Source organism: Lolium rigidum, chromosome 2 (assembly GCF_022539505.1).
Source record: "Lolium rigidum isolate FL_2022 chromosome 2, APGP_CSIRO_Lrig_0.1, whole genome shotgun sequence".
NCBI lineage: Eukaryota > Viridiplantae > Streptophyta > Magnoliopsida > Poales > Poaceae > Lolium > Lolium rigidum.
In genome coordinates, this window is record NC_061509.1 from 49,765,387 (window position 1) to 49,788,929 (window position 23,543).

The following is a 23,543-nucleotide window of genomic DNA, read 5'->3' on the forward strand; positions in this document are numbered from 1 at the left end:
ACCAATGAAATCAATCCCTTGATTTATGAGAAAATCTGCCAGAAACACATTCATACCTTTCTTGCCAACTCCCCTGCAGTTTAGAGTAGCACCTATCATAGATACTTGGAATTTTTTCTCCTACTCCTGGTTCCAGTCACAATGCCACACAAAGGGTGGTCATTGTGAACTTTCACCGAGGCAGCACTTGATTTTGTTAGTGCTCCTCTCAAGGTAACACCTGATTTTGCTGGTGTCCCTCTACCTTTCTTCCTCTCTGCTGATCTTCTTTGTTTTCTTGTTCTTTTTGATACCACAGGGGTGTAGTCATCCATATCATCCTCCATATCTTCACTGAAGCCCAACAGTAAAATTGTATCTGACTCATTGCCTACTGTTGTCTTTTTTTCCTGCATTTCTTTGATGGAATGTCTGGCAACCTCTAGATCTTTGAGGTAATGTACTTTTTCAAGAGGTAAAGAACAATGACTCACTCCCATTTCAAGAGCTCTAGCAACTATATCATCATCATCTAAGACAGAAAAGGAATTGGAAGTGTTTAAAGAAGTACCTGATAGATCCTTCTTCTGAGCAGCTGCTGTAGCTTTATCAGCAATTTTGGTAGATGTGCCTCCTTGATTGTTCATTCTGGAACTCCTCCTAGCAGGTGCTTCAGGGATCATATCCTGATGTTCCTCTTCATCTTCAATGGGGTTTTCCACCTGGGAGACTGGATCTTCTTGAGTGTATTCCACTTCAGGCTGGGAACCATCAACAGGAATGACCACAGCATGGCGTTCATGCCTGGGAGAAGGGGCAGCTAGAGCAAGGATGCCACTACCTGGTTCAATGAAAGGCATATCAGTTGCTTGGTTAGATTCATCACTTTCAGTGTCATCTCCATAATCCACCTGTTCATCATCAAGAGGTTCATTCTCTGCAACATTTTCCACTATGGGAGGTAAGAAGTGGCCAAACTGTTTCCTTAGATGAAAAGATTTATCACTGTTAGAGGAGGCAAGTTCACCAAGAAACTTTTGGAAAGAAGGATCCTTCTGTTGAGCAAGGAAGAAATCATCAGTGAGAGGTTGTTCACTGGCAAGAGCATTCACCACTTCATTTTGTAGCTCAGTCAGAACTGTCTGAGTGTTGCTCTGATCACCACATCTTTCTTCAGAAGAACAATCATCTCTAGCTTTCCTCTTTCCTTTTTCTGCTTCAGAGAATTGTCTACCCTGAGGAGCAATATGAATCTGCCTCTGAGAGCCAGCAGGAGGGCATGTGCCAACAACTGGAGGAGCAGATTGGGACCCTGTCTCAGAATCAGTAACAGTAGTAGTTCTCTGCCTTTTTGGAGTCCCTTGGTTACTACCTTCATTTGTATTTATCTCATTGACACCAGTCCTGTTGCCAGAGGGAGGAGTTGGTTCAAAAAGTTCTCTAGTATATTGGAATTCATAGAATTCCTTCATTATCTCACCAATCCTGGAACTGGGTACTAAGGAGAGGTCCTGACAACCAATTTTTACCCTCACATATGAAAAATTCCTCAGATAGTTCTTGTCCAGACCCAAAGGTTTTCCTACTAAGCTTCCAGCATAATAGGCAGTTGATTTGCTTCTGTATCTCATTGGGATTCCTTTAATTCTAAACCAAGCTTCCTGCATCACACTTATTGGTTCAATGTCCCCAGACCATTTCTCAATATTGATGATTGCTTCAGGGACAGTTCTCATGAATAGCTTCCCAAAATGAGATAGCTCTTCAATAGCTTTGGCAGAAGGGAATCTTGTTCTGAATTCAGTGGGAGACACCACCTTTGCAAAGAACCTCCAGTTAATCTTCATGGAGGCAGCCCAGACATCAAATTCATGCTCAATATCTCTACAAGACACCTCTCCTTTTTCCACAGTAATGTGCGCATAGTTCATCTGATCAAGAGGGGGGATTCCAGTTCTGTAGCAGGGATGGAATAGAAACCAGATCCAAACTCTTCACTACCATAGTATGTAGCTACATATTCCCAAGGTTCACGTTCCTGGCAAACCTCTAACAGATGATTCAGACCACATCTACTACAAACAGTGGGAATGGAAACAGGTCGTTGTTGCCTTGCAAGTGTTGCATTTGTAGCCGTCACCAGAGGTGGTACAGAGGACCCCGCTGGATCAGGAGCAGAGGACAAGGAGATAGATCTAGCAGTACCTCGCTGCAGCTGTTGATTCTCTTGAGCAGATAGCATTTGCGACGTATTTGCAGAAACTATAGCATCGATCTGAGGATTGTTAGAAGTATTGCGACTTACATCGGGGGATCTGCTGCGAGAGGAGGGATTGATGGAAACACCAGGCTGCATCTCTGATCTATGAGCCCATCTATCTCTGGAACGAGCTTCATCTTCAAGGCGCTGCTTCTCAGCAAGGGCTCGCTCACGAGCAAGACGCTCGGTGTTGCGAGTCACTTCGCGGAGACGATCCTCATCAAGACGACGACGAGTCTCAGCACGTCGACGCTCTTCTTCTCGGAGTCTCTCTTGATCTGCATGGCGTCAATCTTCTTCTCGGCGTCGATCATCCTCACGGCGCTAGATCTCTTCACGGCGTCTTTCTTCCTCCCATCGCCTCTGTTCATCACGCCGATCCGCTTCAGATCCAACACGGGGTCGATAGCCAAAATACCCGTGTGGAGGAGAACGGCCTCGAGGTGGGGATCTGCGAGGCGGCGATCTCCGAGGACCTCCGTATCTACGATCCATGGCAGGAGGGGAAGACACAACAGCAGCGTAGGATCTGTGATCACCAGATCTGATACCTTGCCAAACTGTGGGAGGATTTGGTGGTGGAGAACGGCGGTTGGCGATTTGGGGGTTAGGGTTTGGGACGAAAACCACTCTCGCTCTGTCTGTCGATCTAGGGTTGAAGCGGATCGGAGACGGATCGAACTGCGGAATATTCACACGCCCCCCCCCCCCGATAAATCTCGCAATCGATGAACAGTATTGGGCTGCAGCCCATTATCCAAAGTCACCACGGATCGATGCGGGGAGCCAGAGCTGGGCTGTGATCCAACGCAGACCACAGAACACGCACGCACAGAGGGCGGCGCAGGCTGAAGATCTCGCCCACGAATCAAACTTTGCTGCGGCCCAATCAAGATCTTGATATCCTCGAAGCGAAAACTCGCGCCAAATTTGATTTGATCTACCAAATCCAAACTCCACGATCTGACCGTCTCTCCCAAGTTGCTTTTTAGCAGAACTCTATCCAGATCTGCGCTAATGTAACCTCTTCGATGAATCAAAAATCCCTCCTGCGTGAGCATGGTGAACGAACCATACCAAGACGGAGGGTCTGCGGGGGATGAGCGTAGGCTATGGGGACGCACACCGGAGGGAGGGGGGTCGCCATCGGAGGTGGAGGCGGCGGCGTCAAGATCGGCGGTGAGGTCGACGGCAAGGTCGGTGGTGAGATCGCGGGGACCGCGGGACGCAGGGGCCATCTCTATCGTTTGGGGTTCCGCTGTTTTAACACTAGTGCACATGAAGTCTCACTCTCAGTCAACCAAGTACAATGTTGGTGAACGTATAATCATACACCGCAGGGACTAACAAGAATATGACCACGAGTTTTTGACAGCAAATGCTTAATCCAATACACATGGTCTCAGCTAGAAGAATGACAACAAAACAGTGGGAACAATGGGAACAGCGGTCATTACTTGGCTTGCAGTGCCGACTCTTGCAAACGTTCTCTACCTATCTTTAAGCTCTTGCTCAAACGTACGCAGTTTCTCCCTGATAGGAGAAAGGAATGATTTCACGTCCTTGCCGATCCGTGACTTGTCGTCCCATTCAAGGCTATCAGTAAACCTTACTTCTGCCTGAAAATACAAAGTTCTTTTCTGTGACACCGTTGCACATTTTAAAACAATTGCATAATGGTACTATACCATGCTGTACAGAATAGTAGCTATACCTCTAGGTCATCAAGCTCACCAAATGAAAACTCAGGGATGTCTATATGCCCCGTGACCTTCTTCTGCTCTTCCTTGATTATCCATTCACCTAGTTATCGTTACCATGACTGAGTTAGTAAAGGAAGTAGAAATAAATGAACAGTATCATTGCTGACACGATATCCTCTTTACCTTTAAATCTCAAGCTCAGTTCATAATTATACCCTACCCTCTTCTTATTGCGGACTGTTACTAGATACGCCTGTTAAACCAAGTATTTACCAGCATTACTCAGCAAAAAAAATGCTATTAATCTATAAAAAGAGTATGTAGGGACAATATGAATACAAACAGCTTTGTTGAACATTATACTTACATCGCCTGAGCATTTGGACACTTCATCAATGGATGCCTTCCCTGTGGAGAAGTCCAATGAACCCAAAGAACCCAGCAAGTCCTATAGTACATACCAGGCACCAAGTGTCAGAGAAATTTTAGTGTGACAACATCAATATTCTTCATTCATACCAGTATTTTACCAACAGTTAGCTAATAAACAACTGCACCTTTATCCTACAACTAGCCCATGAATTGAGGTTCTTTTCCTCCCATGTTCCAGCCTGCAAAGCACGAACACATCAGAAAATTGCAAACTGATTCATCAGTGTAACCATCTCAAAGGATGATTGCACCGAAAAACAGGCAGCTACAAACAATAAGCTTATAATACCTACAAACAATAAACTTGTGATAGCTACAACAAAGCCAAGCTAACAGTACTAAAACTGCACAATCCACATATGGTATGAGCCAGCTTGACTTGAGTAATCTATCAGCTATGACTAAGAACTCTAATCGTTCCTGAAACTGTTCCTGAAATACTTGATACCACTTTAGAGCATCTCTAATCGTTCCCATACAAACCTATAAGAGCATCTCCACCGGCGCCCCTCAAATAGTCGCCGGCAGAGGCGCCGGCACCTCCGTATGGGGGACGCCGGCACTGCATCCTCTATTTGGGGGAGCTGTTCCCACACCAGCGCCCCCAAACCGGCAGCCCTAATAGATGTTTTGAATTAAAATCACAAATAAAAGCATAGAAAATTGAATAAAGAGAAGAAACATTCCATTCCACAAACTAATACATAATTGGGAACGTGGTTTACACGAAGATATAGTTTGAAACATGGTACATAGTTTGCAAAAAAAATTGCAAAAAAATGTGTGCCGATATTCGCTGCGAAGAAACAACACTCAGTCGTCGAGGGCGATGTCACCGTGGTAGTGGCGGCGGCAGCGCGTCTCGTCGAACAGCTTGACGCTCATGTCCCATCGCCAAGGTAGGAGAACATGAGCATGAAGCCGGCTTCGAGGTGGTGGTAGCGCACAAACTTCTCCCAACCGATGTGGAGGTACATCTTGCGGGGCGCGTCGTAGATCATGTCCACGATCCACCAGCAGCAGACGCATGCAGCCTCCCGCAGATGCAGCGAGCCCAGCTCGTTGCCGGCGACGAAGTCAACGAACGTGTCCGGCAGCCTCTGGATGACGTGCGGGTCGCCCTTGAGGACACGTCGGCCTCGCCACTCCCCGCTGGTGTCAACTTTTGGGATGTGTGGCTGACAGGCGACTCCCACGCCCAAAATTTTCAGCCTCGCGAGGCGCCGGCACGCCCAATTCGCGCCCTTGGCGAAGGGGCTGGCACGGGGTTGCCGGCGATTCTATTGGGCTCGAAAACTAGCCAGCGCCGATTAGGGCGCGCCGGTGCGAGCCCATTTTCGCTCCCGGCCCCCAAATCGCTATCGGGGCCGCTATGTGGGGGCGCCGGTGGAAATGCTCTAACTCCCCCAAAAGAAACTACTTTCTTAGGGAGTTGACACCATCTAGCCGTTTCCCTATACCTAATTAACTCCCACAAATACTTGGGTATGCCCCCAAACCTACCCTATCCCCTCCTAACCCGAGTAATTTTTTGCAGGCTAAATTTCAGCCGTCAACAATTGCAGCCCGCCGTCACGGAACCCATCCCCGAAAACACACGACCCGGCGCACCCCGCCAAGCTCATCCTCACCTCTCACTGTTGGCCGCATCCGCCACCTTCCTTGCTCCCGAGTGGTTGCCACCTCCGATAAAACCGAGCCAAGATCGCGCCCCCCATCGGCCACCATGTGGTTTCCCTTACCCGCCTGTCTGAGGAGCAGGAGGCCGCCGAAGACACGCGCAACAGCTTTCGGCCTCCTTCTCGACCGGTCCAACCAAGTCAAGTTGTTGCGGGCTTCGTTCATCCACAAATTGCTCCACATTTTGTCCGGAAAGATAATGAGGCTCATATATGAGTTCTTCGACAACTCGTCTTCAGGGGAAGATGATGATGATTTGGAAATGGTGGTGGCTTTTATCATTTGAGAGGGAGAGGGCTAAAAGATATGCAGTTGTCAGCCAGGCCATCATCGCATTTATCACAATAAGGTGAAGCAAGAGGATTCCCTAGGATGCTTGGATATATTGCATGTATGCATTGTACATGGAAGAATTGCCGTGCGGCTAGTGGCATGGGCAGTTTTGTCAAGACAATTGCATGCCCAGAGAGCAATAAGAGATCTCACATTAGTGTGTCAAGAAGCTACAATAAAAGAGAAAAAAATAAATTTTGAGAGAGCTTTAGCGGTGTTGTAAAGCTCGCTTTGCTATTTTCCTTGACCTTTTGAGTTTTGGGACCAAATGGTACCGTGTGGTAAATCATGACATGTATTATCAACTTGCAAAAGATGATCATAGAGGATGAAAGAGATGAATCAAAGAACATGGACTTTGACTCTACAATAAAGCACATGTCACGCCACAACATCAAGCAAACAGAATCCAGATATTCCCCCAAGCGCATCAACGGATCAAGAACCGGCAAGAACATGACCATATCCAAGATTATCTTGTGGAGCACTTGCAGTGTGGTCGCTCCTTGGGCAATAGTTTATCATGCTTTTACCAAGTTCTCTTTGTATTATTTCCTTCATTTAGAGCCTGTGTTGTGTTTGATTTTTTAATTAAAATATTAAATTTGAAATGTTCTTGAAAGTGTGTGCGTTAGAAATGTCAAGGTTTGAATTAGTATGTTGGCCAGACGTAGTTTATGTATTCAAAAGGATGGGAGATATACCAAAAGAAATTTCATTCGGAGTAAAGTTTAGGAGAAAAACTAGGTTCAAGCCTCCCAAACACCTCAAAATATTGGGAGTGAGTTTAAGGAGGTGGTTCAGGGAGTTACTAAGTTATAGGGGAAGGGCTATAGATGCTCTTATGTGTACTCCACATCTTAGTTGAATCAAGAAAATAATTGATTATTACAAGTATACAAGAGAAGTAGTAACAGTATAGTCCTAGTAGTTCAAAACTAGGTAAAAAAAAATCCCGTTATATGTTTAATATTTTATTTATTTATGCACCTTAAAATTTTAGTACGATCTCCAAGCTTCAGTCGAGTGGCAGTTATGCCTAGAGCAGAGTACAACCAAATTATGTGCTATTAATTTATTCGTCGTTGCAAACCTTGGAATTACACCCAAAAAAATTCTAGATCAAGTCTTCACAGAAAAGCTGTTACACTCATTCCACCTAGATAAAAGAGTGTGAAGCAGTAATATGTATGTGTTGCAATGTGCAGCAGCAAACAAATTTCCTGCATATTGGATGAATGAACCCGGCAATCCACTGGCAACAAACAGAGCCAACACGCGCTAGCCTAGCAAAGGCAATAGAAATACAGTACAAATTTTCCAACACTAAGCCGACGAAGTTGACTCATAGCCATCGAATGGGATTTGCGACTGAACATCATCAAACGTAACATTGACATACTAGAGATCAGATCACAACTCACCTTAAATTCATTCCCCCAATAACAAAACCACCGTAAAATCGTTCCCCTAATAACGCGTATCTCCTACAAGATTCGACACAGGGACAAAGAGTAAGGGTGTAGGCTGACCTGATTCCAGACGGAGCCGAGGGCCTGTGGCGCGTTCCCATTGCCTGTGCCGTTGGCGGCGGCCGCGGCGGCGGCGTCGAGCTTGCGGGGGACCGGGAGCGGCGCGGCGTCGCCGGTGGCCTCCCGCACCCAGTACCTGTACGACGACTTCTGCTCCGTCGCCGCCACGGGTGCTGTCTCCGTCACCGTCTCCGTCGCCGCCGCCGCCGTCTCGTCCATCACTGGATCGACCCTCGCTCGCTACAGATCTCTCGGCGACGGTTCCCGGAGGATCGAGAGGCTTCTTCCCCGGGAGGAGAGAGGATCGCCGGAATTTGTGGCCGTAGCAAATCGCTCGCGTATGGGGGCGCACCAATTTTGACTCTTTTATTCTCCCCGAGGAGTGTGCGCACGTCAGCACGTGCTCCTTCCGTATGCCTCGGGAAGCTTCTGGATTCATTCAGGTCTCTCGTTTCCACGCTAACTGTCTACTCGTGTGGGCCCCGGTGTCAGAGATAGAGAGATCAATGGGGTACCCAAACAGGGAAATAGATTAGGTGTTCTCAGAAAGAAAACGAACGAATTAGGTCCATCAGGGTCGTCTTTCCTCTCTCTAGTCACGCAAGGAGTGTGACCCTCCCTTAAGCGTCTCTCTCCTGGCAGTCGCCGCTTCGAAGAAACTCATTCCGTCTCCACCTTCATCTTCATCATAGATCGGTTTCCCCTTCTTCAGTTAGCCTCGCTGGTATTAGGAGGGGTGGGGAACCCGATGTATGCGTGGAGTTTTTAATAAATATGGTTATCAATAAATTAGATTAGGGTTTGGTAGCCGTCTTCTTGTTGATCTTCGCTACATTGAAGATGGCATCGTCTACAATAAGTGTTCTTCAGTCCTTCGTTCGCCAGATCGATTTTGGGTCTTTTTTCCTGGTTGCCGCGAGGAGGATTACTCCAGCTACGTTAATCAGGCTGTTCGGTTATTTTTCCCTGATATACCGGTGGTGGTACTCTTGCCGATGTTGATTGACTACTTCAATGGTTGCGCGCGTGCACGTAGCCTTAGGATTGCGGCTCAAATTAGAACAATGGAAGAACCTTCGTTGGTATTTTCAGATCTATGGTTTGGTATCTGTGTTTGGCTGCCTACGCTAACTGTCTACTACTGCGGGCCCTGGTGGTGTCAGAGATAGAGAGATCAAAGGGGTTCCCAAACAGGAAAATGAATTAGGTGTTATAGTAAAGAAAAAGAACGAATTAGGTTCAGCAGGACATATAGTGCGCACACCCAAAAAAAGATCGACATGTGTCTGAATTGCATGGTTCCAAATGCGTGATAAAAAACGATCAACCTATGGTTATATGGTCAGATGACGAGGGAGCGGCATCTTAGCACTTTATAAAAGACATGATAATCTTTTAGTGAAAGGCGGCGTCTTCCATCGATTGATTTCGCTAATTTTAAGATTCGTCGAACCAGTTTCTTATTTTACTCTCTTGAATGTGCTTATAAAGTTATGTGCACGAGCGAGTGTATCTATATTTTTGAGTGTCTGCGTCTGTGCTATGTTCCGCAAAAAAAACACATATATACAAACACATATATACTGTTTTTTTACTATGTTCCTCACACTCCATGAACCAAAGATGCCCTTAACTGCATTTCTCTCATTACAGGAGCTCGTATTTTACTGAACCATTTAGCAGGGTCCGTGTGATTTTAGGGTTAGAAATGTCGCAAGGATCTAACAATAAATTCAGTCCCAAGTACCGAGAAACTATATCATACGGAGTGAGAAGCAAACTTTAGGCATGCTGATTCACCCGTTGGAACGGGAGCAGGGAAAGATCATTCTTACCAACTTGTTGCAACTACCAAAATTGCACACACGACTAGATTTGAGTCTCTGAATTTGCTTACAGCATCTCCTCAAGCGCATGCTCCTCAAGACAATGTCAAAATTGATGATGAAACTGAACTCCCAACATACACACTCACGGACTAGCGCAACAACAATAGCAAGCAAATGAAGTTACAAACCAACCGCTTATGAGTTACAGCATGTAAAGTCCCACATCCAAGTTCCAAGATGAGCCTCTTGATTCATCCAGGTAGTTGGATGCGCCGAAAAAACTAGAATACCTTTTCTTCGCTCTCAAAAACCTAAACAAAAAATAGAATGGTCTGATTTTTCAGCTCATAGACCAACCCAATATGACCGGCCGCTGCTGTTATGAATTGGGGATGGAGACGGCGCCATCAGAGCCCACTCGTACCACACCTGCAAAAGCAGAGAAGATGAGACTCCAATTACAGGATTCATACATCTGAGAATAGACAACAGTGGAGGCCACACTACCTTAGTGGCACCACAGCATCGCCAGAAGTGCACTTCTATGGGTGACTCCGACGGTACGTAGATGGGCTTCCTCAGTGGGAAGAAGATCGGGAACCTGGAAATGCTCATCATATGTCAAAATCAAGAACGATGATGACAGGGCTTGGAAAGGATTGTTGACAGCTTCTAAAATCAGGTTGCCAGCTGCCACTTACCAGCTAAACATGTTTGGTGTACATGTGTTTGGCTCAATCCCGAGATGGACATCTTTATACAGTACAGCATCAAAATATCCAGCAAATCCTGCCAAAATTAGGGGACGTGTAAATATAGAGCTGACACAAATAGCATCTACGAATAAAAAACCCAATGGCAAGTATAGCTGCATACCATGTACAAGGCATGACCCCGTATCTTGTGGTAGTTCAAACTGCAACTTGGTATACCTTTGGTTGGTAGTTTTAGGTGAGAAATTTGGGTGTGTGAAAGAAAAAACCTACACATGTGAGGTGAGCATTAAATGTCGTGATGAAAAAGCTCTCAGGGAAAGGCAATATATCACATAATGTGTAGGATCACATAATCAATGAAGGACACTGAGCACAAGTGTGGTCTCTCACCTCTTGTGGAGGCGCAAGTCTTGCCACTCGGTGTAGCTTGACAACATATGCAGTTTCAAAATGTGCTATATCTTTGTGCTGTTTGATCTGCACAAACCAAGCCACTTCAAGCTCTATTGAAATTTTACAAATATTATGAAAATAGCATAAATTCTTACATCATTGTGTAGTTTGGATGCTGTTACTGGTTGGATAAAACTTGTGTATCTGGAACACATGAAAAAACCACGATGCTGAGGATTGAAAAAATGCAGGGAAGTTGGACCATATAAGAATACAGAAAGGAAAAAGGCCAGTACGAGGAAGGAATAGAAATCCCATCGGGCTTCAAGAATCTCTGGGCACCATCTAGACACTCAGGAGATAATTCGTTATCACCAAAGGATCCAAGCAACTCACTGACCTGTTTCATAATTGCATGTAAGACACACTGTGACAACTTGCTAAAAGATTTGAAATGTCACTTTCCAACAAAGTATCAGCATACCAAAATATCAGCTTTTTCAGGAGCATCCCAGCACCGCATGTCACTAGAGATTATAGTAACCATGCTTTCCCACCCTTCCAATTTGATCAAACTCTGTATCAGTTCCAGAAAATTAATCAGATCATCTCTATCTAGGCAGGAAGGCAATAACAGACAACCAACAGAAAAGTAGTTTTAAAATGATTGCATCAATGATCACTGAACTAACAAGCTTCCACACTGTCTAATGGAACAGTTCGAGAACTGAGAATCGAAAATATCCTTTGAACAACTTACATGCAGGGTAATAACAGCGTTAGGATTTTTCTCCACGGCATATACTTTTAACTTGCGACCAGTCTCTTCTGCAGCCTGCATTTAATATGAAAGCATACTCAGACTCCGAGATAATATAAACAGGAAAATAAAAACTTCTACATAGATTACAGATACTCCCTCCGGTTCAAAATAATTAATTTAGGCAATTATTTGAACTGGAGTGAGTACATTATTTAAACACCAGAAAAATTATCAAGGATTGTCGTAAGTTAATAAGTATCAGGAGAAAAGGACCTCACCTGCAATGATGCTCTTACTAAAGGCCCTCGGCCTGCTCCAACAACCATCAAAACCTTTGTGGAATGGTGAATGAAATTAGATTGGTAAGTTCTAAAAGAACATCAAAAATTAAAACTGTACATTTAAGGGAGTGGTGCAGGAAATAGATTCAGTACTAGAGTTACATTTTGTAGACAATGAGAAGGCACAGAAGAGCTGTTAAAATGATTTCTAATGGTCCCTAGTCTATAAATGTTCTGGCATAACAATGGATTGGCTACAGTTACTGTAGAATATGCAATGCAGAAACAGAATCATGTATATACCGACTCTCAACAAAAACAATTGACTATGAGAATAACCATTTACATGTGAAGTGATTCTGTATCAGTTCATCTCTTAAAATAACTGCACCATCATGCATCTTCCTGGGAGCACTGGCTACAACCATTTTGTATATAGAGAAGAGAAACAGGTTCTAGGCCCAATCTTACCGTCTTAGTTGTGGGGATTTCATCGTCTGAAACCTTATCAACCAAAGCCTTGGCGATGGCTCTTTGATACTGTTAATATGATGTAAAACAAGAAATTATCAATAAGAGTACTAGTGTGAAGAGTAATATTAGACTGGACAGGCAAAAAATAGAATTCCAAACTCCTAGTTAATATAAAGAGGTATGGTTTTTCATCTTCCATTTCTTAACAAAAGCAGGTTCAATAGCCATTAAGCTTAATTGTTAAACAATGTGTGATAAGTGAAGCTTGTATACATAAACCTCAAAAAGGTTGGTCTTGTGCCAGTTTTAGTAACTAGTGAACAGAATAGTTGGCTAGTGCCAGTACTTTCTGGGACTACTAACAGTAACTGGTAGAAGAACCATGATGCAATCAATAGTTTGGAAGAAAAAAATAAAACAAAATCGGAAAGTTCAATTCAAAAGCTAACTTTGTTCTCACAATATGTTAACAAAAACTGTTCACACAGAGTGAAAACAACATTGCTTCTTCAAAATGTATAGCATTAAAAGATAGACAGAAACCTGTGTATATTTCACAGTGTCTTTCTCGAAAGTCTCATAAGTTTGAGCTTCCAAATTATCCATAAGAGGCTGCCAAACAAAAAAGAGAAAAGTTATGAGAAAGTGAATGGTACATTGTAATTGAGGAAAACAAGAGCCATATGTCCCATAACTTTGCAAGGAAGCATAATTGCAGGTGATCAGAGCAGTTCAACAAGAAGTGAGGCAGTCATTACCTGGAGAGGAGATTGCAGGAAATCCCTGTAGTTGATCTGGAATAAGGCATTCAACATAATATCAACAAAGATGTCAGTAAACAAGATAAATCACGTGTCATGGAAGAGAAACATTTCGCTAGAGTGGATACCTCGAAGCGTTCCTGTTCAGGAAGTGGATCCATCCTCTGATAGAGGTAGGCGATGTAGTCTAGGTACGGGCTCAATGCATGCCGAGTGGGGGTATCTGGAGCAAAAATTTAAGTATGAAGAAGTGATATTGTAAAGAAAAATCAAGAAGTGGCAAATTTCCCATATTAAAAAGGAGAATATTGAATTTGATCTCTCAAATTTTATTTGTGAAGTTAACTTTCTAAATTACGACAGTTAATGTAAATGTACGTGTCAGAAACATTCTTTAGATAACCATGTGTATTTAAAGACCAGCTGAACTAACAATTCTAAAAGTTTGTGGGAGCTACCTTCAGTGTGGTTTTCATCAACTCCGAGCACTCCTTCAGATGCTTGGGAAACATTATGGTTTGATCTCCCAGAAATAATAGCCTAAACAACAAATAAAAATTCAGGGCCTCAGGAAGAACACTACACGGTATACAAAAATTACCTCTGAAGCTTAAAACCATATTTGCAAAAGGAGGGCAAGTTGTGTGCTGTGTCATTAATTCAGAAGGCTCTGCTGCTTTGGGGAAAAAAAGGTTGATATAAGGAAGCATAGTAAAGAACTCACCTGAACTGAATGGTTAAAAAATCCAGTAAGCAGAGTCTGATGGCGCTTTGACAAGCAAGGGTAGCCTCTTGCATTTGTTAGAAAAGCCTGCAAATAAAATATTCAATTAGTGATGCAAACACGCAGGGCATATAGTAATACCTGAAGAAAAGGACATGAAATAATAAAGCTGTATGATTACATCCGTTTGAAGAATTGCAGCCCTTACAGGCTCCCCAAACCACCGCCCTAGGGAATTCATTGATGGCAGTGAGCTCCTGACAAGTGAATAGCCAACATTTGTAAGGAATACCAAAACTATGACATTATAGATGGAATTTCAGTGATATCTTTGCTTGGAAGAGAATGTTTGGTGTAACAATGCAAGATCACCACTTACAAGATATCCAGTGCTACATACAGTTGACTGCTATGCTCACATAATAGTCTGAACGAATTCCACCATTCCCACGAATCTACTATGTCACTCTGCAATTTAAGAGAACACGTAGAAAGAGAGTTATGTGGCGCGTGTAAATATATACTGTTAATTCTTGAATAGGCACGACCTTTAAGAACACTAAAATTCCAGACCAATCTGGGTGGACGAAAAGTGTACCGTGGGATTATTATTATTTACTTGGGCTTCATCCATGGGTTCAGACTTCTCCAGAGGTATCCTAAGCCACAGCTTAATAAAGAAAAGGTGCAGATAAAAGTTAGATGTTAAAAAAAAATTATAGAGTGCATACAACACCGGGAAGATGAAATCTGAGACAGAGGAAGGTACCTGCATATTGGTCAGGCCTTGCAAAATATTATTTACAACTCTAGCATAATTGGCACAGGACGATCTCCTGGGAGGAGGAAGAACGCATGCCTGCAAGGAAATGCGTCAAGATTCACCTCTTTGTATGATGAATAAATTATGTTACTGCAGCTACCAATTTACAGTGCTCAGGTTATGTGCTGCATCTCCTAGCTAATGAGGTATACAACCAATTGATTAAAATTAGTATGATATATGCATTATGAGCAATGTGATTAGAATTAGACTACATGAGCAATGTGATGGCAAATATACCTGCAAGGAGAGATGGGAGGCCCACGCAATCTCCTGCTTGAGGGTGAGCTCCGAGTCCAAGCGGAGCTGCTCATCCTCCGAGTCCAAATCAATCCACTCGCTGATCTTCCCGACGATGTGGCTGCTCCACTGGGACGGGCTGAGGACGAGGTCCGAGGCCGCCACCGGCAGGACGGCGCCGGGCGTGGGCCGGTACTCGGGATCGACCTGAACAGAGCGGGGCGAGTAAGCCTCCGTTTCAGAGGGGGGGCAGAAGACGAGGTGGAGCGCTTACGAGCGGGGCGAGGAGGAAGTCGAAGGCGGAGGAGAGGGAGTGGGAGAGGACGGCGGGGAGGCCGTCGCCGGCGGGGAAGTCGAGCACCTCCACCCCGCAGTAGCGGGAGTCGCTCTTGTCCCCGGCGCGCTGCCCCAGCGGCATGTTCGATGATACGAGCTGCCGGTGGCTGACGCCGCCGCCGCCGGAGGAGGGGAGGTTAGAGGGAGGGTTTCGGCGGCTAGGGTTTAGGGTTTTGGTCGGCGGAGGAGAGGAACGCACCTCGCTTTGGCGGCTATCTCTGCCTTCACTCTGCTTCGGGGTGACTTAGGCTGACATGTGGGGATACATAACATAATTAATTTTTCGTATGGAAAAAAATTTCGCATGAAATGGGAACATATCATGATTTTTTAGTCGCCGAGTCAAGTCAAGTCGCCGAGGCTGAGACTCGTGACTTGGTGACTTGACTCAGCGACTAGGGCTTGTATAGTCACCCTAAGTCGCCATGGCAGTAGAAATGGCACTACACCACGTATTTCTCTCATTTGCATTGCCCACTGATAGCATATGAGTAAACTTGGCCTGTTATCTATCCCAGCCAGGCCAGCCAGGCCCAGCACGGCCCAACTAACCACTTAGACCCTCACTCTCGCTTGCTAAACCTAGCAGCCACCACGTGAAGTCATGAATCCTCCTAGCGCCGCCAGCCAGCAGCCACCACGCAGCCTCGCTCGAGCCTCTCCCCTCGTACCCTCTCCTTCCTCTGCGCCGCCGGCGGCGACCGGCGGCGGACGGAGGCAGCCAGCCTCGCAGCCTGGCCGCGCGACCCTCTCCTTCCTCCTACCGCCGCCGGCCTTGCAACCTCCTGAGCTCTGCACTTTCTCCCCCTTTCTCTCTGAAATCCGGTGGCGGCTCGAGCCTCTCCTCCTGAGCCGCTGTATAGTCGCAGGAAGTTGCCGTTGAGCCAGTGACGTGGCGCGACTTGCTCCGTGAGTCAAGTCGCCTGCGCGACCCAGCCACGCCACGACGACTCGGCGATTAGTCGGTGATTAGTCGCCGATTAGTCGGCGACTCAAAAACCATGGAACATATAGTCACCTATTTCCTCTTATCCAAATTTATTAAGTCCACTTTATCTAGATAGGCATGTATGTACTCTACAAACTTAACTAGAATACATGTGAATCTAAATAAAGCTGAATCAACTAATATGAAAGGAGGGAGTACATGAAATCGCTCCAAAATACGAACTCTTTCTCTCGAGAAAAGTATGAGTTGTACGAAGACAAGTAAAGGTGATGCAACAAGATGAGGAATTAGATCTAGCAATAAGATGCAACAAAGAAAAGCGGTAAAAAGCTACAGAGACAAAATATTCTTACGGATTGTCCTGACTGGTCGACAACCATCTTACCAAAAGCAGCTCCTTTAATACAACTTTACTTGAATTATAAAACAAACCAATCAGTAATTAATTGGATAAACTAGCAAAGAATAAAAAGATGGCTCGAAATTTTCTTTCGAGAAAGCAAAAAAAAAAATCTTACTCCCTCCATCTATAAAATGATGTCGAAGATTTGTGTGAATTCGAACAAATCTATACACTAAATAGTGTCTAGATATATCGAAATTTAGATAAACTTGTGGCATCCTTTTATGGAAGGACGACAATATCATTATGCAATGTCATTTACAAAAGTGTGATCGTCGACACCTTTGAGATTGACTTGACTTGGTCTTCCTCTATAACATGTTTTACTTTTTATCTTTTCTTCCAATCTCTAGATGCGGGAAGATCCGGTTAAGAAAAGCTATCTAGAAAGGTGTTATTGATTGATGCTCAACTAAGCTCAACTTCGTTTCCTCTCAAATATTTTCACAAAAATGAGAGAGTGAGAATTCTTTAAAAATGGAACATATCTCAAATTTAGAATTTTCTCAAAGTCATGACCCTGGCGAGGTTAGGGCATGTGCAATGGTTGATAAGACCCGTCTTATGTTAACACGCCACTTAATTTAGATATGTCGGTAAAACATAATGTACTAAATTTGTGGTGACATAAATTATGCTAGGAGATCAACTCTTAATTAAGAGATGACACACCTTTTTTCAACTTTCTTTTTCTTCCAACTCAACGTTTATCTCTTTTTTCAACTTTCTCTTTTTCCAACTAAACGTTTATCCTACATAGCACCTGCTAAGATATCGCCATTGTACATGCTCTTATATACACATGTGTCAAAAATGAGTTGTTGATACGAAAGTCATTAGTCGGTACCAACGCTAGTACTACTAGTAGTTCAGCCACAACGCAAATTATTTGAAACAAAACATTTCTTGTGGTTAATTAAGGAGTGAACCCTTTTAGAACACACATGTTATTATTTCTCAAAGAAGAATGGAAAATGACACAAATTTGTCGAAGAAGAATTTTAAAAAATGCACCAGCCGGGAATCGAACCCGGGTCTGTACCGTGGCAGGGTACTATTCTACCACTAGACCACTGGTGCTTGGATGGCAAATAATTTCTAAAATGGTATAGGTACTTTGATGTGAATCTTTCGTAGGGAAAAAATGTCAGTGCAGTTATATAACTCGTCAACCAATCTTTATACACACATGCTACTTCGATAGACATGCATCATTATAGTCCATATCTAAAGTTGAAATCTGGGAAGCTCAGTTTCATTAGAGATGATGAACTGCCAAATCAGAAAGAGAAATTCAGAGAACAAACCAAGTAAGCTGAACTTCAACGGTGAAATAGCTTGTGTGCAACCATGAGAAATTCGTGTGGCAAAAGCAGGTTTCGGTTGCAAATATGTATTCACGACAAAGCAAGGTGCAAGATTGTTCGATTTTGTTGCATTGCATCGAATCATTCAGAATCAGAACATTTGTTCGTATGCATCCTCTCAGACAAGGGTACAAAGATTCAGCTGCACAAGGAAATAACATGCTCCATATACACCTGTGTTTCGGAATTTGTTTTTGCAGAGATGACTAGGTGAAGTAGCTAGATCACTTGGTCGTCGTCGTCCAGCGAGTACAACGCCTCCGGCCGGCCGTCCTCCAGCGCGCGCACCCTCCTCCGTATCCTTCGCAGCGCGCCCTCCACGGCGATGTCCACCGCGTCCATGCCCATCTCCTCGCTGCCGTGCCGCCGGTAAACCACCCTGGGTGCCAGCTCCAGCAACCGTTCCCGCATCCTCGCCACCTCCTCCTCCGGCACGGCCGCCAGGGTCTCCAGGATCTGCACTCCGCCCAGCACCACCGCGTCCTTGGGTATGGTGACCGAGAACTCGTCGTACGTCCCGGGGGGCAGGTGCCAGCCGTACTGCGTCCTGGCCGACGCGTTCTCGAAGAACACCGGCACGCACCCGGCGACGATCGCGTCGAACGTCGACCGCCGCGTCGGCGTGTCCCCCGGCGGCTGGAGGCAGAACCTGGCCTTGAGCATGGGCCGCATGTAGCGGATCGGGTCGAGCGCGCACGCGCCGGAGCAGTCGACAAGGTTGCAGACGTCGAGGGTGCGGTTGGCGCACTCGGCGAGGATGGAGCCGCGGATGTTGGGCCGCGACGGCTTGGACACGGTGCCGGCGTAGAGCATGAGCGTCGGGCGGCGGGAGCGGCGCGCGCGGGCGATCCAGGCGCGGAGACGCGGGAGGGAGGACGGGTGGAAGGACGTCGGGTGCGGCACGGCGTGCTCCTGCCACGGCCACGCGCGGGACTCGAGGGTGAGGAAGGTGAAGTTGTCGAACTCCGGGCGGCGGAGCAGGGAGGTGCTGCCCCAGAGCCTCGGGTCGGTGTCCGGCGGCTGCGAGTAGTCCCAGGCGGGGCCGGCGAGGACGAGGAAGTGGTCGTGCCCGTGGCGGCGCGCGAGGACGCGCGGGCGGTCGCCGGCCAGGAACTGCGCGAGGGGCACGCCGTGGACGCCGGAGAAGTTGAGCATGGCGGGCTCGAGGACGAAGGGGAGCGCGTCCAGCGCGGCGTAGTAGGGGAGGAAGACCGCGTCGGCGCGGGCGGGGTCGTCGACGAGGCAGCGGTGATCAAGGAGGCGGCGGTGGAAGAAGGGCTCGAGGAGGCGCGCGTCGGTGCGGTACCATGACCGGGTGCGGTTGTGGGTGCGCGGGCCGAGGCCGTGGTTGGCGAGCGAGGAGCAGGAGGGGGTGGCGGAGGGGTGGTCGGCCAGCGGGAAGGCGGTGTCGCAGTGCCGGAGGAGGTCCGTGTTGAAGCGGGCTGGGAGCTGGCGGATGTGGATGCGGCGGCCGGCGCACGCGTCCGGGACCGGCGTGGCCGCTGAGGCGGAGGCGATGATGAGGAGGAGGAAGAGGAGACGGCGCGACATTGTTGGATCGATCCCGTTCTTCTCTATCTCCTCTCTCTAGGAAGAGCAGATCGAACGTGCTAAAATAACTGCCAAACAAACCGTTGCATAGAATAACAGTTCTTTTTTTTTTCACTGCGCAGTTTGACTTCTGAAATTGTGAAATCCGTACGTGATAGTTTTGCCTTTTTGGAAAACATTTTCGAAAATTTTGCGAAAATTCAGTTGGTCGGTGCCCTCGTTATTCCTACTACTCCGTACATCATAACCGTATCAGTCAAACAATTGTTGGATGCATGCAGCGTATGACAAAGGAAAGCAGATCTGGACCCGAAATATGGCGCGCACGGTAACATTCTTTGACTCTTTCATGTGGCAGATCGAAGATACTCATGTGTGCACGTAGTTTAAGATACTCCATTAATTTACCTATAAAATATAAATTGTATGTATAAAATAACTATATCATTAGATTCGTATTTAAAAAGGTTTTCCAATGATGCATATAATTTATATTTTATTGATTAAAATAATGGTTAAAATAGTTTTCTTAAACTATGTGCACGCTAATTAAAGTGACCCGGAGGAAGTCGCTATGCTATATTACCTCCATCCCAAAAGCTTAAGGCTTTTTTTTTTAAGTTAAACTAAGTAAAATTTAACCAAAATTTTCGAACAATCTATCAACAAATATAACATTTTGTAGATCGAAAAGTGTCTTTGGCTCTTGGGCACGAGTGCTCCTGCTTAAAAAAATAGAAAATCATGCATATTTGTTTCAAAAAATCTAAAAATAAATCTGAACATAGTAAATGATGCAACCTCCAAGCCTGTAAAATTTTAATATGAAATTCTTCGCAAAAAAGACAAAATCTTTTGAGATTTGGAGATTTAAAATATGCATACCTAGATGCACACGTTGTAATTTTTGTGTTGAACAGAATATTTTGTACTTGAAATTTAATTTGCATATTTATGGGATAATTCATTGGCTACACCATAATTTTTTTCTAATTGTTTTGAAACACGTAAGTGTGATTTCTTTTTAAACGGCAGGAGCACTGGTGCCCAGGAGCCAAAAATCTCTATCCTTTGTAGATACCACACGAAAATATATTTCATTATCTATTTAATTATATTAATTTTGTATTTTGCATGTTAATGATTTTTGGTAAAATCTTAGTCAAACTTAGCATAGTTTGACTTTCTAAAAATAATATAAGCCTTAACATTTGGGATTAAGGTAGTAGAGGCAATTCCGCTTCAAGTAGGAGAAATCAACTTTCTGCGTCCTCTCTGTTTTAACACTGTTTTTAGTGATTTCTTTAGTAGTAGCTCGGAAATTTGTTGTCATATTGGAGCCACCACTTGGTATGTCGTACGCAGGGTCAATGAGAGGCAACAAATACGTATGATCATGGTTAGGCATACCCGCACTAAATGAAGGTGGAGATGATGTTTCTGGTGGAAGAAGCAAAATTTCGGCACGAAGTCTTTGACCTGCGTTGGGATGAATAGAAGCAAAAGGAAATATGTTTTCATCAAAAATTACATCACAACAAATATACATGCCCGGTGGAGACGTCGAGCCATTTTACACTTGTGTGAAGCGGACTATAACCGAGAAAAACACGCCGTTTGGAATGGAAAATAAGTTTGCATTTGTTGTAGGAGCGGAGAGCCGGAGACTTGGCCAGCATGCACAACCGAAAATACGAAGAGAGGTGTAATTGGGTGTAATATTAACGAGTTTTCGGATGGTTTGGCAAGGTTGAGAACTTTTTTTAGGGAGAAGGTTGATGAGAAATGTCGCGGTGAGGAAAGCTTCATTCCAAAATTTAAGCTGCATAGATGCATTGGCAAGCAAGGAGAGACCAACTTAACCATATGACCACGTTTACGCTATGCAGAGCCATTTTGTTGGTGGGCATGAGAGCATGAAACGTGGTGAGTGATGCTTATTTTTTTGAAAGAAAGAGTTAAGTTTCTCATATTCGACACCTCAATAAAGTTTGCGTAGTGAAAATTTTGCGACTAAATTTGCGCTCAACATATTGTTGGAAATTAAGGAAGAATTTGTAAACATCGGAACCTTTCTTAAGCAGATAAATACATGTGAACTTGCTAAAACCATCAATAAAGATTACATAGTACGAATGTTTTGCCAAGCGAAGTGGGAGCCGGTCCCCGTACATCAGAGAAAATTTGTTCCGAAGGAACATCAGAAAGAGTAGTAGAAGTGGGATATGGCAATTTGTGGCTTTTAGCTTGTTGACATGGATCACAAACATATTGATTTATTTCATGAGAATTAGGTAGATTATGATGATGAAGGATTTATCGAACAATAAACGAACAAGGGTGGCCTAGTAAATGATGCCACGTGGATGAAAAAGTCTTGAGTGTGACGAAGGCGTGCTTGGAGGACTCGGTGGAGATATGCATGAGAGGATACAAGCCACCGTGGCATTGACTTTTAAAAATGATTTGCTTTGTGGCCTCAAAACTTTTATCAAGAAAGAGAATGGATGAAATTCAACAAAAGCATCATTATAAAGAGCGATTTTACGAGTGGACAACAAAATTTTGGAATCTCTAGGCACACAAAAATATTACGAATATGAATAATAAGTTTTATGCCATGCTATAAATGTATTAAGCGGAAACATTAATGCACGAGTGATTACACCCAAGTGCAGGGATCACCGAAGTACAATTCGATAAACCCAGGAGGAGCTGAAGGTAAACTATCTATTTTCTAAAGCCATATAACCCACTTATATGGCCTTCTATGCAAATCTAGGAGATATGGTGTGTGTGCGTAGAGGTTTTTACTAGAAACTATACATGCTGAAATTAAAATGCAAAAAGTAAAATACAAAACAAGTAAAGTGCAATAAAGTTAAATGCAATGAAGTGAAGTGAAGTGGAGTAACTCAAGAGAGCAAGTGTTTAGGAAAATTGCTATTTTATTTGTGTGGCTATCACGATTAATAAAACTCATTTTAGTCTTTTTGTGTTTCTTCTAGAGAGGAGCCATAGATAGGTGTAGCCATATACATGTCCAAGTACACCCCTAGTGATTGATCCTAAGGCCATTGGAATGTGCAAACAAAGGATTTATTAAAACATGAATCTAAGAATGTCCAACCACCGTTGTAAGTTTAAAGGTCCCCATAATTGGACCCCCGTTAACATGCATCTAAGAATCGGGACAAGGTTTTTGTCGCTTCCGCTATCCCTCACCCTGTCAACATGCAACGGTGATGATCTTATGCATCCCATTGACATATGTGTGCACTCATACATCAATACATATTAGACCATCATAGAAGATGACAAATACTTGTAAGCAACCAACAACAAACTATATAACAATTGTCATGAACAATTCACTACTCAAACATCAACATATATATATATAATGTGATCATGAGAAAATAATATATTGAATCATACATCATGTTTGCCAAGAGATTGCAAAGGGGATGATGAAGAGTTGCTGTATATGTTGATGAAGATGATGAAGATGATGAAGATGGTGCTAATGTCCTCACCGGAGGGGGGTGGAGTCCGCCGGAGGTGATTCCGGCAGAGTTTCCCCCCTCCGATCTCCGCCGGCAGCGGCGTGCTGACTCTGTTTCTGTGTTTTTGATCTACGCTGCCGTAGCCTCGATGAAACCCCCCGGGGTCATATATATAGTAGTTTTTAAGGCAAAACAAGTCGGTTCGCGAAAAGATGAGGCGAAACGAACGCTCGAGGGCCGAAAGAGGCCTGGTGGCACGACCTCCGCCGCCATCTCTCTTTCCCAGCACTGTTGACTTCCTAGTGGCCCACTTTATCTCATTTTGTTCGTCTCAAAAATTCCGAAGCGTGGCCCCTGACCTTGCATTCTTTGGAGTCCCATAGCTCTTGAAAAGTCAAAAACTCTAAAAAGTGGCGTTTCCTGCCAAACAGAAATAGAACCGGAGGAGGGGGATTGTTTAGAAAATCCCCTAAAACATCATAAAACATGAGGATAACATTATATAAGA

At 44.7% G+C, this 23,543-nt stretch overlaps 3 protein-coding genes and 1 non-coding gene across 4 annotated transcripts; all 4 read right to left on the minus strand.

Annotated features, from left to right (window-relative positions):
• Window positions 1-3,610: 3,610 nt before the first annotated feature.
• On the minus strand, window positions 3,611-8,324 carry LOC124691724. Its single transcript, XM_047224998.1, has 6 exons — window positions 7,920-8,324; window positions 4,500-4,553; window positions 4,310-4,390; window positions 4,126-4,195; window positions 3,954-4,042; window positions 3,611-3,858 (listed from the first exon to the last, which is right to left on the minus strand). The coding sequence occupies exons 1-6, from the start codon at window positions 8,136-8,138 to the stop codon at window positions 3,730-3,732; spliced, it is 642 nt and encodes a 213-aa protein (XP_047080954.1). The 5' UTR covers window positions 8,139-8,324; the 3' UTR covers window positions 3,611-3,729.
• A 1,384-nt stretch (window positions 8,325-9,708) lies between these two features.
• Window positions 9,709-15,341, minus strand: LOC124689704 (protein arginine N-methyltransferase 5). Its single transcript, XM_047223190.1, has 22 exons — window positions 15,198-15,341; window positions 14,924-15,130; window positions 14,630-14,719; window positions 14,459-14,530; window positions 14,240-14,328; window positions 14,042-14,117; window positions 13,861-13,947; window positions 13,595-13,676; window positions 13,265-13,359; window positions 13,134-13,169; window positions 12,919-12,987; window positions 12,373-12,441; window positions 11,899-11,952; window positions 11,618-11,692; window positions 11,342-11,434; window positions 11,154-11,257; window positions 11,013-11,061; window positions 10,855-10,941; window positions 10,625-10,730; window positions 10,450-10,537; window positions 10,256-10,349; window positions 9,709-10,177 (listed from the first exon to the last, which is right to left on the minus strand). Exons 1-22 carry the CDS (start codon window positions 15,339-15,341, stop codon window positions 10,094-10,096), a joined length of 1,950 nt encoding a protein of 649 aa, XP_047079146.1. The 3' UTR covers window positions 9,709-10,093.
• A 2,279-nt stretch (window positions 15,342-17,620) lies between these two features.
• On the minus strand, window positions 17,621-17,691 carry TRNAG-GCC. The gene has a single exon. It is a non-coding gene; the product is annotated as a tRNA-Gly (tRNA).
• Window positions 17,692-18,197: 506 nt separating this feature from the next.
• On the minus strand, window positions 18,198-19,529 carry LOC124689705 (probable xyloglucan galactosyltransferase GT19). The gene has a single exon (XM_047223191.1). It carries the CDS (start codon window positions 19,527-19,529, stop codon window positions 18,198-18,200), a length of 1,332 nt encoding a protein of 443 aa, XP_047079147.1.
• Window positions 19,530-23,543: the final 4,014 nt, after the last annotated feature.